Below are 12,781 nucleotides of genomic sequence, written 5' to 3'. Positions count from 1 at the left end.
TTGCATTGGTGTGGGCTGAGTATCAGTTTTGTATCAGTACATCAAGTAGAAGAGATCTACTGGGTCATGTTGGTAACTGGTGCTGGAAGAAAACCTAAATATTCTCAAAGAAGCCTCAAACTTAACGAGTGAACAGCAGGTTCTCCATTATGCTCAACATGGCTCTCTGTCTGGGGCGGCATGTTTTTGGGGGCGGCACAAGAGACCGTAGAAAAGCAAAAGGAATTAGTTTCGTCTCGACATTGCGAGGTTTCAGTCTGTGGGTGAGCAGATTTACTTGATTGACGTCAGAATTTCACACCGAGGAAGGCAAGAAATTAGACGAAATTCATCCCATTTAAAATGATATTTGCATTTATTTTACACATTCCATATAATCTCATTTTTCTTTTAGTCTAATCCAACATTTTCCTTTGGTGTGCACGTTCAGTCTAAACAATTATGGATTTATTCGCATTACATTTCTTATTTTATGGGTTGAAACTGGTTTACCCCCAGTTACGACTCGTAAGGCCGACTTCATGTTCCAATATGGCCGCTCTGCAGTAGTAAAACTTGGTGGAAACATTTTACAAGACATGCATGTGAAAGTGCAGCTAGAATCAATCTCATATGTAGCGGCTCAATCTCCACTGCTGGTTGGACCGCTATAAGATTGAACTGTCTGCTCATTAAAAGTGAAACTTAAAATCTTTCTAAGAGTTACTATGAACAATGCCTCCATTTATCGCCACGTTGAAATTCAGGTTTAACTTGAAGCCGTTACCTCGAGATCCCAATTCATATCTGAAAAGTGCGGCAAGCATTTTTAATCGATCTCATGAGGTTAGAAAAAAAATGAAAAAGTGTTTAAAGACTTCTCCAAAGCACTGTGTCGCTGCTGGCAGAAAATAATCACAATGAATTCAAATGTCTAGCAATTTAAATCCTTCTGAACTTGGACAAAAAAAATATTCTCCATGGCATTTTGCAGTCAACTGTGTTTTTATTGAATTGCATCAGACTTAAAAGGTAGAAAATGAGAATGCAAGCAGTAATCCTGTACACGTCAGAAACAAGATGTTGAGTTATTTGAGGCCGTGAACCCAAAGCAGCAGGAACCAACATGCAGTCAAGCATACAGTCATACACCTGCTGATGCTAAATTACAGCTCTCCTCCCTCCTTCTGCGATTGAAAGAAAGAAAAAAAAACAACACAGATTTCATTCGTGTAGCAATAAAGAGGTCAATTTAAACGACACTCTCCAAGATGAGTTTAAAAAGAGAAAAACGCCCGAAACTTTGCGACAGCTTTCGACTGCCGTGACATTCCAGCCGCCTCTTGCTGCTCCGTTTCTGTGTCTCCGACGTTCGGCGGCCTCCGTTCTGAGCGTGTGTGGAAATGAAGAGGGGAATTAATCCCACCTTGACCCTAAAGCGAGGAAGCCTAGATAACAGGCGAGACGTATTTACAGCTAAACGAATGGAAATATGTGAGAAGGCTCAGATAAAGGTGCTCAGGTTATTTAGAGTGCATGTAGCATTTTCACAAAATTAAAACACAAAACAAAAAAAAAAAAGAAAAAAAAAAAGGCTTTTGGCAAGTTTGGCCGAGAAGATTTACAACACAGAACTGTGAAGCTGCTCCACTCTGCTCCCTTTTTTTTTTTTTCTTAAAGTATACAGGAAAGAACAGGTATGAGCTGGAAAGGCAGCATGGTGTCCAACAGACCCTGCATTCTCCGGGATTTATCAGTTCTCTGTAGAAATGTGCACATCATGCTCCGCATCAGCTTCGAGAACACGCCTGAAAAAAAAAAAAAAAAACTAACTGCTTAAACAAGCTGCGGATATTTTCTTTTTCTTTGTTAAAGTATTTGCACCACTGCTGCTAATCAGTGTGTGTATGTGTGCTCACTGCAGTTTGTTCCCTCAGCTGCACACTCCTCCTTTTCGCCGGTTTTGCACATCTGAGTCAGCATTGTATCACCGTAAAGGCATTTGAAAAGCAGCCTGATACGGAAATCTACCACTACGACAAGAAAAATATGCAAGTGCCATCAAAATCTACTCGTAATGAGCAAAATGCAGCTAGTTTTTTTTTTCTTCTTAAAAAAAGGAGATTTCCAGCAAATAGACTATAATACATTTTTGTTCTTATTACAGCAACCAAAAACATTCCAGGTTTTGGGGCGACATTCATTCATCTTGAAAATAAAAACGAAAAGAAAAGCTTGCCGCTCTGCACCTGAACAGACCGCTTACTCTGTATGACAAGAATATTTACAGAAATGTTACAAAAAAGAAAACAAAGTAGTGGTGGGAGTTCTGCATCAAGTCCAGCTTTGGCACTCCTCTCCATGTCGGCGTGCGTTCTTCACCTCAGTGCTGAAATCGTCCCTGGCGCTTTGTGATGACGTCACAGACATACTGCATCTCTGATTGGTCGTCTTGACTTGCCCCAGGATGGCTGGAGAATCAGCATTTAAAGATTTGCCTTTCCTAGGAGAGAAAGAGCGTCATATTTATGATATTGGCCAATGTCTTTCTGATAACCGTTAAGAAGTCTTGCTCTCTTTTTGGAGATTTATTTTTTAATTTTATCCGTCACACTCTTATTTACATAAACAAACCTTCTCTTTGCCCTTACGTGACCATAATTATCTGCTTTTGTCTGCACATTTGATGCTAATGGCGGTGCATGCCATCTTTTTGAAGGACCAATCAGACGTAATTACACACCACCAACTTCCTGGACGGCTGCTGAAGCGCAGCTGTGCCCTCTTAAAGGAACAGTTCACCATTTAATTTCAGCCAAGTCACAATCTGTTCCTGCCACCCCTTTATTCTCTGCAGTTCGCCCCGTCAGGAGTCACAGAGGGCTGGAACGTCTCCCAGCATCCACAGAGGGAAAAGCTTGGCAATGCAGCAGCAGCGGCATCAGCAGTAACTGATTCTGAGGGCTGCAGACTAATGCAGAAAACCAAAAGTTTGGTTTAAAAAGTGAAACAAACTTAGACTTACTGGTCGATTAGATCTATTATGTTCAAATTTCCAGACATTTAAGGGGCGGTATTATGTGTTTTATATGTAGTCCCATTTTATAGCACTTTCTAGTAGCTATTTTTCCCTCAGTTGTTAGAAAAAATTTATATATATATCAAATATGACTTTGTAATTTAACAACTTGAAATTGGGCTTCTGTCTCTTTAAAAACTCCTGCTCTGTCACGTTCCGAAAGTCGTCACAACACGGCTCCTCTTATTAACCCTTTAACAATGTTTCTGTCAGCGTGGCACTGAGAAGTAGCGCCTATAGAGCAGGCGTGCAGCTCCGCCAGGTGTTTGCTAATTGCTGCTGGCTAGTCTGCAGGAGCTGAGTGCAGAAGCTCTGAAGTCTCTGCAGTACAAACTGCTACAGGACATCCTTCCTGCCCATAGCCATCATCATGCACAATAACTCTTTGAAAAACATCATTTGATTGAAAACAAACATTTAGTTTGCCTTTGGCATCAATAAAGTATTTCTGAATCGAATTGAATAAATAAAACTCAGTTAACAAAACAGACTTGGATGTAATTTAATGTCATTGTTAATCCAGCTACTCTGTGCAGGGGTTAGGATGGAAAACAAATGCACCCCACACTTTTCAGATTTTTATTTGTAAAACCACGTATCATTTCGCTTCCAGTTCATAATTGCATACCTTTTTTTTTGTTTTTGCTCAAAACACAGATCTATGGCTGAACCTACCGTCACCCGGTCACTCTTCCTGGTTGCTCCACAGTCATAACACCAGTGTCGGTGGCCAGTCTCTGTCTCTCCGCTGCTTCTGTCTTGTCTCCAGCAGCAACAGTGACCTTGACCCATCTGGAAAAAAAAATACATGAAAAAAAAAAAAAAAAACTTAATTTAATCTGTGCATTATTATATTTTATTGACATGAAGAATAAATTCAGGCTGAAGAAATGATGGTTCACAATGTCTATGAAGAATTACCTGATCTGCCTGTTTTTTATGCAACCAAATGTGGGTCAAGATATTTTTCTCCAGTATGAAACCAATGTTTTTCTTACCTTCCTTTGTCGGATGCGCCGCAGCTGTTCTGGTCCAGCCCGGTTCGGCTCAGATCGTTCACGCCCTGCGCTAGTCGCTCGGCCAGCCGGCGCCCTTTGTCGTGGCCGGGCAGTTTGGAGTCCTCCACAGCTGCTACATTCCCATCAGACTCCTCCACTAGGATCAACAAGATTAAATTTTTAGAGCCTCAGACTGGAGGAGCAATAATGAATCAAACAGAGAACAGGATGTCCTCCGGCGGGACTCACCATTCAGAGCCTTGACTTCCAAGGAAACAGCCTGGTTGTCGTCGGAGATCTGGCCGTTCTGGTGCTGGCCCGCGTTGTGTTCCTCAGCGAGGCTTTGCTTCTGGACGGCGTCCATCCAGTCCAGGGTGTCGCCGTTCTTCAGGGCCGAGCGGTGATCCTTGAACCAGCGGACGATGTCGGTGCGGCCCAGTTTCGTCTGGAGCTCCAGCTGGCTGTACTCCTCGGGGGAGGGCCACTGGGTCCGACAGAACATCTGTGGGTAAAAGCACAGCATGTACATCACTAAATAAGGGAGGCATCTTTAAGCGTCGACAACAAATGGGCGTCAGTAGCTGCGTTTTCATCCGCAACATAATTGCGCAAATGGGAATTGCGCAGCATGATTTTTAACGACTTACTGCGCCAGCAAGTAAAATAATTTTTTTTACTTAACGATAACATGGATAGTTAAAAAAACTTTCAATAGGAAGATTTTGACTGAACGAGAAGATTGTTCAGTCGTATTGAAATACGTTCAATAACCGAATGCTAACACTGGCGGAGACGACAAAGTGGTAGGGGGTGATGACGTGGCATGTTTTTAACGACTTATCGCAATAATTCAATACCCCACAATATTGCAATTGTGGGGTCAGCGGGGGAGGTTTGACATTAGTGGAACATCAACAAAGGTTTTGCACATTTTATTGGCGATAACGTCACACTAGTCATGTGATCGTGTGACAACTGGTAGAAAAGACAAAGACGACGATGGGAAGTGGTAGGAGGATGACGATGTGGCATGTTTTCTAACATATTAACAAATTTATTTGTTGTGACATTGTGGGGAGAGGCTCTGACATTAGCAGAACATTGACAAAGTTTTGCGCACATTTTTAAGGGAAAAAAAAAAACAATGAAACACCACACAAGTCATGTGATCGTGTTTCTACTGGCGGAAAAGACGAAAGGGGCGACAGGAAGTGCTAGGAGGACGATGGTGTAGCATGTTTTTAATGATTTATCACAAGAACAAACATGTGATTTTAAATGCCTTATTTAAGGGAAACGCTGCAATTACAAAATTGTACCTTTTTTGATATTAGTGGCACATCAACAAAATACTGCGTACATTTTTAATGTTTTGACTGAAAAATAAACACAATCTATTAAAGACATGCTTTCACTGCTTCTCACCTCCCTGAGAAGGGCTAGCGTGCGACTGGAGATGGGCGTTGGGCTTGAGGAGACTGGCAGGAGGGGAGGATGAGGAGAGGACGAGTTGAGTATGGGAGGAGATCTTGAAGAGGATTGGGCGGGTGGTTGAGGGGAAGATGCTGCGAGCACAGGGGGGGAGGTAGAAGACGAAGAAGAGGAGGAAGAGGAAGAAGGAGGCGGGTGAGGAGAGGAACGAAGAGCATTCCCGTCCTGCTCTTGGTGAGAAGCCCCATTCAGCAGCGCCCCTCCCGCCCGCTCCGGCCTGTCCTCCGTGTTCCTGCAGGCCATGGTGAGCAGAACCTTCTCCATGTTGTCTCTGAGGGCGCGGCGCTCCGAAAACCAGCAGTCCACCTCCGTCTTGGACAGCCTCGTCTCCTGAGCCAGCTGGTCTGCAGCAGAAACAAGACGGTGAGGAAAAGATGGTCGTTCCCCTTTCGACAAACCGCGGGATTCAGTCACGCTTCGGGAGGACTTGGAAAACGGGGCCTCATTAAAATCATCGCCGCTATTCCAGTCATGGCTGGAGCCACGAGGGAGGAGCGCGCAGCTCCTCCAGGGTGAAAGAAAAACCGAGTCACATGCTGTGGACTTGTGTAAATGAAAGAAAACAACCTGATTCATTTTAGTGATTTAAAAGTCTAATTCATAGGCAGAAATGCCAGAGACGGCGGGAGCGTTACAAGTTGCTAATTAGGCCGACCGGTATGCAAGAGAATAGAAACAGAGATGAACATGTGTGTGACTGGCTAAATGTCTTTGATTAGTCAGTGAAACTTAACACTGTTTCAACCAATTACTTGATTTCTCCTCCTTCAGGGTTTCCCATGAGGATGAAATCATGTAAAACTAAGAGATCTGTGTCAGACACAGATCTCTTTGAGGACTGTGTCCTCAGAGAGATCTCAAGACACTTTAATGCAGCACATAGCAAAACTGATTCATTTAACACAAAAGTATTCACACTTTTTAAATGATTTCATATACTGTAATGTCATAAGAACAAAATCAGGGTTTTTGATTGTATGTTCTGTGTGTCTCTGTCGCCCAGTGATGGACTGGTGATCTGTTAAAGACGTACCCTCCATGTATAAGAGGGTATAGAAAATGGATGGATGGATTACAGTTTTTAGTTTTGCAAAGGTTCCCAATTGGATTTAGATCTGGACTTTGACTAGGCCAGTCTGGAGTTAACTATATCTTTCCCCTGCAGCTCTGGCTGCATATTTAGTGTTATTGTCCTGCTGGTAGGGATTCTTCTACCTGAGTTAAAGATCTCTGCTGCTCCTCCAGAGCGTCTCTAGCCTCCTATCTCACCTTCTAATTATTATTACTCCAAAAAAAATTTAATCTTCTTTTCCATCTCACAATTATTCAATACTTTCGTATGAAATCGTAACACATTATGTTTGTGTTTGTAACGTAACTAAACGTGGAAAAATTTACGAAGTGCGACAACCAGGAAGTGGAAGTAAAAAGATAAAAGTTTACGCGCCGGTTTGGGCTCCTTACCGAGCTCCTTTTCCGTCGGAGAGCTGCATCTCTGGAAACTCTCCTCCAGCGCCTTGAGCTGCTCCGATGACTTCCCCTTCACTCTCTCCAGCAGGGGAAAGTGACTCGGCACGGCTTTTTTAACGGGGCCGCCCAGAACGGCCGGGGCCGCCTCCGCTTTCACCAGCACAGGCGGAGAAGCCACGCCTCCAAGAAGACGCACAGAAATGAACATAAGATACATTCACAAAAAGAACTTTTTCATCACGTATAACAAGAAAACGCAGATAAGATGTTGTATAGAGTGAGTTTTCTATGCTTACATACTTTTGAGATTGAGCAGCCTCTGTTCACTGAACCACTTCTTTATCTCTCCCCTGGACAGTCCCGTGGTCTCTATCAGCCTGTAGATCTGCCACAGTAAACAGCGATAAGTAAACAGTAACTGTGGTTTACTGCTACTGATAGGTGTGGATTTAAGAGGAAAAACACTCAACTGGGACTCCAACCATTGGAGAAACAATTATGTTTATTACTGCACAAAAAGATGTCATTCCACTCACTTCTTACCTCATCTTCCTCGGGGAAAGGACACTGTGTGTAGCTGGAGCGCAGCACTGACAGCTGCTCGGCCGTTTTGTTCGGGTCTGCTGTGAAAGTCAACATTTTGGCCGAGGCCAGCTTTGACGTGGCCGTCGACGCATGGACGGTCTGAATGATGGACGGCCGCTTACTCTCAGTTGCGATCACCGGAGTGGCCAGCGTCCGCTTGAGAGACTGTGCCACCTGTAAGAGTCAAAACGGCTTCTCTCACTGATCAAGTCGCGACAAGATACTCCTAACGGGTCCAATCAGAATCTGCTGTGAACAATATTCACATTCCAGTTTTGACGTTTAAATGTCCTTTGCACTGTTGGTCACGTACCTGGCTCGCCACTGTGAGCGCCAGTGGTGCGCATGTGACACTGGAGCCGTTGGCTACGGGAGTCAGCAGCAGGCTGTTCTGGCCCAGGATCTGACAGGGAAGGGACTGCAGGACAGAGGCACCCGACGGCAGAGGTTTGGAGGCGGTGCTGCTGGTGGATGAGCTGGAGCCCAGCTGTGAAGCCACGACAGTCAGAGTCTGAGGCACTGATGAGATGGTGCCGTTGAACATTTTCTTCCTCGCTTCTTCTACCTAAGACATAAAGAATGAGATCATTTGGAACGTTTTGGATCAAACTGAGCACGGTCAGCAGGGCCGGATTTACAAGAACCAGGGCTCCTGGGCTAAAGCCACAATTAGCAGCAACACAAACAGCAAATTAAAATAAAAAATGATCATTTCACCTCTTCAGGTGACCAGCTGATGCCCTGCTTGAGCCGCTGAGTGGTGAACCAGACTTTGATTTGCTCCTCCGGGTGTTTGGAGGCTGCGGTAAGCCAGGAGAGCTCGGCCTGCGTCGGGTACGGGAACTTGTTGAAGGAGGAGATGAGCGTCAGGTTGTCGTCCAGGGACGGGTTGTATTTGGTTGTGTTCAGGGGCACTGCGATCTTCGGCACCTGAAACAAAAACGAGTGAAAAGGGAAACCGGAGGATTTTTCCTCCTTTTTTGGTAAACTCTCACTGTTACCAGTTACAGGAATAACGACTAATGAAATACTATTACCTGATTCTGGATCAGCTATGAAAATACCCCCATCACATCAAATATATGTTTGTTTCATTGAATGACTTTCTGAGTTGGATGGTGGAGTGCAAAGTTTGCACCGTTCTGAAATTTCCCTAAATAATTGCCAACATTGTTAGGCAATATTTTCACAAAATAACTTCACAGACAATTCCAAACCAAAACATGGTCAAGTAAAATCATTCACACACTATAAACCTATAAACCTTATCTGATCATGTCACAACCTGAAACTTAATAGCACTTTGCTTGGATTCAAAGTGATACACAAACTAGAGTATGAGGGGAAATGGAAGGAAAGTGCAAGAATCTGACAAGTGAAATGTGCATATGTATTCGCCCCTCTTTACTCTGATACCCCAAAATTAAAAAGTCACCTATTTGGTAACTACGGTCTAATATACTAATTGGGACAATTGAAAATTCTGCAACTAAGCCATCTACCTGAACGGAAATGCAGGGCAGGGAGAGCATCAACTCTGGATCAGCACCAGGTAGAAGCTGTTCGCAGGACAACTATTGGCTGGGCACTGCACAAATCTGGCCCTAGCAGAAGCACGGCAAAAGAAAGCAACACTGTTCCATATACAAAGGTCCTTTTTAATGTACTAATTTATGGGACACAGTTAATATTTCACATAAGCTGCTCTGGTCAAATGAGACCAAATTGAAGCATTTCTTGGCATAGTCTGACTATTATTTTATACTATAATCCTCCCTGGAGCTTTCACTTACTCTAGCCAACTATTTTGGGGTCCCAATTAGAACCAGTGATGCCATGAGGTAAGTTCTACCAGTGCAAGAGAGTCATCGAGGTCGGCAACTGAGTGTGGCAAAGCAACTTCCCAACAACAATGATTTTCAACAATAAAGCCATAACCAATGATTCTACCACAGCGACTACACTTTACAACTAAAAACTCATTAGTTGTTGTAAATTTCTGGCGATTTGACGCTCTCTGTTCATTCTGGCTGAAACTGAGCTACTTCGTAAAGAAGAAGAAAAAGAAGTACAGTCTTTATGTGTACAAAGATGGGAGAAACATTCATATCCAAAACCACTTGCAACTTTAAAGGTTGTGAAAGTTAGTCCTACAAAATACTGACGTTTGATAAATGCAGAAAAGGCAGAAAAAGAATGTATTTTCTGGTGGGACGATAATAAAATCCTACTAAACTATATGGAAGTTTGTACATTCAACGTGATAAAACAGCAGATGTTTTCCCTTGGTCCTACCTGGGTATAGTTTATAGGCTGCTGTAAAGAAGGCATGATGTGAGAAAGGCTGTCTGCTTTGAGCAGAGTCGACTCTGGGATGATAACGGTCCCGTTCACATTGAGCGCCGTTATTGGTTTCTTGGCGAGCTCTGGGGTCAGTTTACCCATCTGTAATTCTGTCCGTTTGGTGTCCGTAGACAAAGTTTTTGGTTTAGCAGTTTTTACTGTGTTGGTTTTGCTGAGCGAGGAGCTACCCAGCCTGTCCCCTTTGCCAGGAAGCGAACCCAACGTGTTGTAAATGACTGCGCTGTTGCTGCTGCCCTCTATTGTCTGTTCCAGGATTGTCTGGTTGTTCATTTTGATGCGTTTGAATTTGAAGTTGCTCTCCCCGGGGTGACATCTCTCGTTGTGCTCCGTTAGGATATCGAACTTCTTAGTGTTGAAGTTGCAGACAGCACACAGGTACAGTGGGTTGAGGATGACATTTGGATGGTTGGAGTCCACGTGTTCCTTGAAAGTGTTAAGATTCTGTGTGGAAAAGGTGCAGTATTTGCACTCGTAGCCCCCCTGCTGTTTGCGCTGAGGTTTGGAGGGGTCTGGCGGCTCCTTTTGTGGTTTGTCAGGACCTGTGGGAGCGTCTGAGGCTTTGCCTGTCTCATCTGAGTCTGTTGGTGGCTCTGCTTGTATTGGATGGTCTGTATTCATAGGCAACTCCTCCTGAACATGGTTTTCTGTTACCTAGCAGAAAGAGAAGGCAAAAGTCATTAGATTAGATTTTTAACTTGTATATAAATATTTAGTTTAACCTTTTGCTTTATAAATGACTGTAATTAGGATCTTCTTCACATATTAAATCCCACCAGCGCCTCCAAATGTGTAGTTCATGTTACAATAAAAAAAACAAAAAAAAACACAATGCTCCTGCCTCCATATTGTGCGATTCCTCCTCATCGTCATCCACTTCCAACTGTGTCTTCTCTGGTCGGATCATGCAGGGAGTGGAAGCTTTGCGTCGACTTGACATGATGTTTTCAGGTTGCGGGTCAGGAATGTGCTTCGAGTTGCTTTTGTCTTGGCTCAGGATTCCAAGATGGAGGACCACTGATTAAATACAGAATGACTGTCTAAAGCAGAGCCAGACAGATCAAACGCAGACCAGAACGGGACTTTCTGGGACTGTCACAAAGAGACGTCAAAGAAATGTTTTGGTATTTGTAGACAGATCAAATACAATAATGGGAGATGCAGAACTGTTTGTAGAGCAGCGTGGGCTGGACTCGTTGACAGTGTCAGCTCCAACAATGGCAGCTCTTCTGGGTCTTCATGACAGGATGCTGCCTGGATGGGAGACAAAAAAGTCAGCAAATGAGAACTGATCGTTCCCAACTCATCTACAGTTCTTCAACCTCTGTGCGAATAAGATGAAAACTTCTGCATAGCACAGGCAATGACGATGCAATCATTGGGAAGCAAAAGCCTAGATTTGGCTTTTGCTGATATTGTCTGGTGTAACAAATTACCACAGTTTTCAAGTTTCAAGCTGAATGTCGACGGGTATAAAACAGTAGCTGGCAAATGAACGGCACAGCAAACAGGCGGTCTACAGGTGGTCTGCTTCAGAAAAGTCTTTGAATTATAGAACAAAACTGCAACAATGCTTTTTTTTGCACTAACTACTGTGCAGGCAACAATCTTAAGGAGTACCTGCAGTGAACCACTGGAAGATTAAACAAAAGGTAGCATGCTGCTTAATGAGCATTTGTTGTTTCATGCTGGGAGACTGGTGGAAAAGAACGTGACAAAAAAAACAAAAAACAAAAATAGAAACACTTTTGACAATACTGTCAAAACGCCACAACTTAAGGCGAAGCATGAGCCAGAGATAATACTGGCTGTAAAGTGTGAGGAACAAGTGTCAGAAAACATAATGTGTCAATTGAATGAAAAATTATTAAGGCTGGGAAAGGAAAATACAAATTGAGGGTATCAACTAGTTGAACATTATAAATATTATTGTTTGTAAATCAGATGATGAAGATGATCTTTTGGTCTGCAAACCTGCTGCTGACTCTCATAATAACTCTGTTGTGGTGGCAATACAGTAGCTGGGATGCAAATGTATTCAGATCTGCTGCTGTCAGGAACAAGAGGACTGTCCAGAGTAATGCTGAATACTTATTCAGCTGATTGGATCACAAAGTGTGGATAGAATGACAAATCAGAAATTAATCAGATTCACATTCGCATCTTGAAGAGAACAGCTTTATTGTGGAAAATAACACCCCATCAAGAAGGAACATTCAGAAATATCAGAGGAAGTGTGAGCTGAGGAAAGTTTCTTGCAGGCTAATGAGAGAGAAGCTTATCTGACTGAAAAGGCCCATTGATATTCTGGAGGTCTCTCAGCTTTACTCTCATATTCACATGAGTAAAAATCAAATGAGTTCATGCAGCTGTGGTGCTCTTCTACCGGGACTTAATGAGGTCCCATAAAACATGGCACAGAAGAACGAGTCCTCATTCCAAATTAAAATCTCACTTACACAACAGCGCTTTATTGCTCCAGTAATAAAGTAAAAATAAACAAAGGAAGTCTAACGCTTCCAAGCAGAGACGACCCGAGGCAGTTTCATCAGCTGTGGATTTACTTTGTAATCACCTCTCCAACATCGTCTCCATTTAGAATAGGGCTGTAGCCTTTGAGGCCCACATACTGCCATCGCAGTCACTGTCCCAATGTCCCAATGGGTCTCAAATCTTCCAGCGTCCCACTGAAACATTGTCAGGATGCAGCTGCATTGCCGTGGTGTCGCTATGACAACAGTGAACGTAAAGTACCACAAGCTGTACAAAACATCATCGTCCAACTGCATTCAGGTTTGTTTGCCGTATCTTAGAGACA

General features: G+C 43.4%; 1 protein-coding gene across 2 annotated transcripts in view; it reads right to left on the bottom strand.

The window, feature by feature from the left end:
* Nucleotides 1-965: 965 nt before the first annotated feature.
* The window catches only part of LOC129367479 (zinc fingers and homeoboxes protein 2-like), a 28,732-nt gene continuing 16,916 nt past the window's right edge, over nucleotides 966-12,781 (bottom strand). For both annotated transcript variants that reach the window (XM_055041921.1, XM_055041920.1), the window contains exons 2-13: nucleotides 10,805-11,217; nucleotides 9,898-10,617; nucleotides 8,320-8,532; nucleotides 7,916-8,167; nucleotides 7,561-7,776; nucleotides 7,318-7,402; nucleotides 7,012-7,197; nucleotides 5,482-5,891; nucleotides 4,306-4,558; nucleotides 4,057-4,213; nucleotides 3,734-3,850; nucleotides 966-2,482 (exon numbers count right to left, since the gene is read on the bottom strand). In XM_055041921.1, the coding sequence (XP_054897896.1) occupies nucleotides 3,736-3,850; nucleotides 4,057-4,213; nucleotides 4,306-4,558; nucleotides 5,482-5,891; nucleotides 7,012-7,197; nucleotides 7,318-7,402; nucleotides 7,561-7,776; nucleotides 7,916-8,167; nucleotides 8,320-8,532; nucleotides 9,898-10,617; nucleotides 10,805-10,903 (2,706 nt within the window). In that variant the 5' untranslated portion in view covers nucleotides 10,904-11,217 and the 3' untranslated portion in view covers nucleotides 966-2,482; nucleotides 3,734-3,735. The remainder of the gene's footprint in view (nucleotides 2,483-3,733; nucleotides 3,851-4,056; nucleotides 4,214-4,305; nucleotides 4,559-5,481; nucleotides 5,892-7,011; nucleotides 7,198-7,317; nucleotides 7,403-7,560; nucleotides 7,777-7,915; nucleotides 8,168-8,319; nucleotides 8,533-9,897; nucleotides 10,618-10,804; nucleotides 11,218-12,781) is intronic.

Source organism: Poeciliopsis prolifica, unplaced genomic scaffold (assembly GCF_027474105.1).
Source record: "Poeciliopsis prolifica strain line A6 unplaced genomic scaffold, Auburn_PproV2 SCAFFOLD017, whole genome shotgun sequence".
NCBI lineage: Eukaryota > Metazoa > Chordata > Actinopteri > Cyprinodontiformes > Poeciliidae > Poeciliopsis > Poeciliopsis prolifica.
Note: the sequence above shows the minus strand (reverse complement) of the source record. Positions and strands in the feature narration are given on the sequence as shown.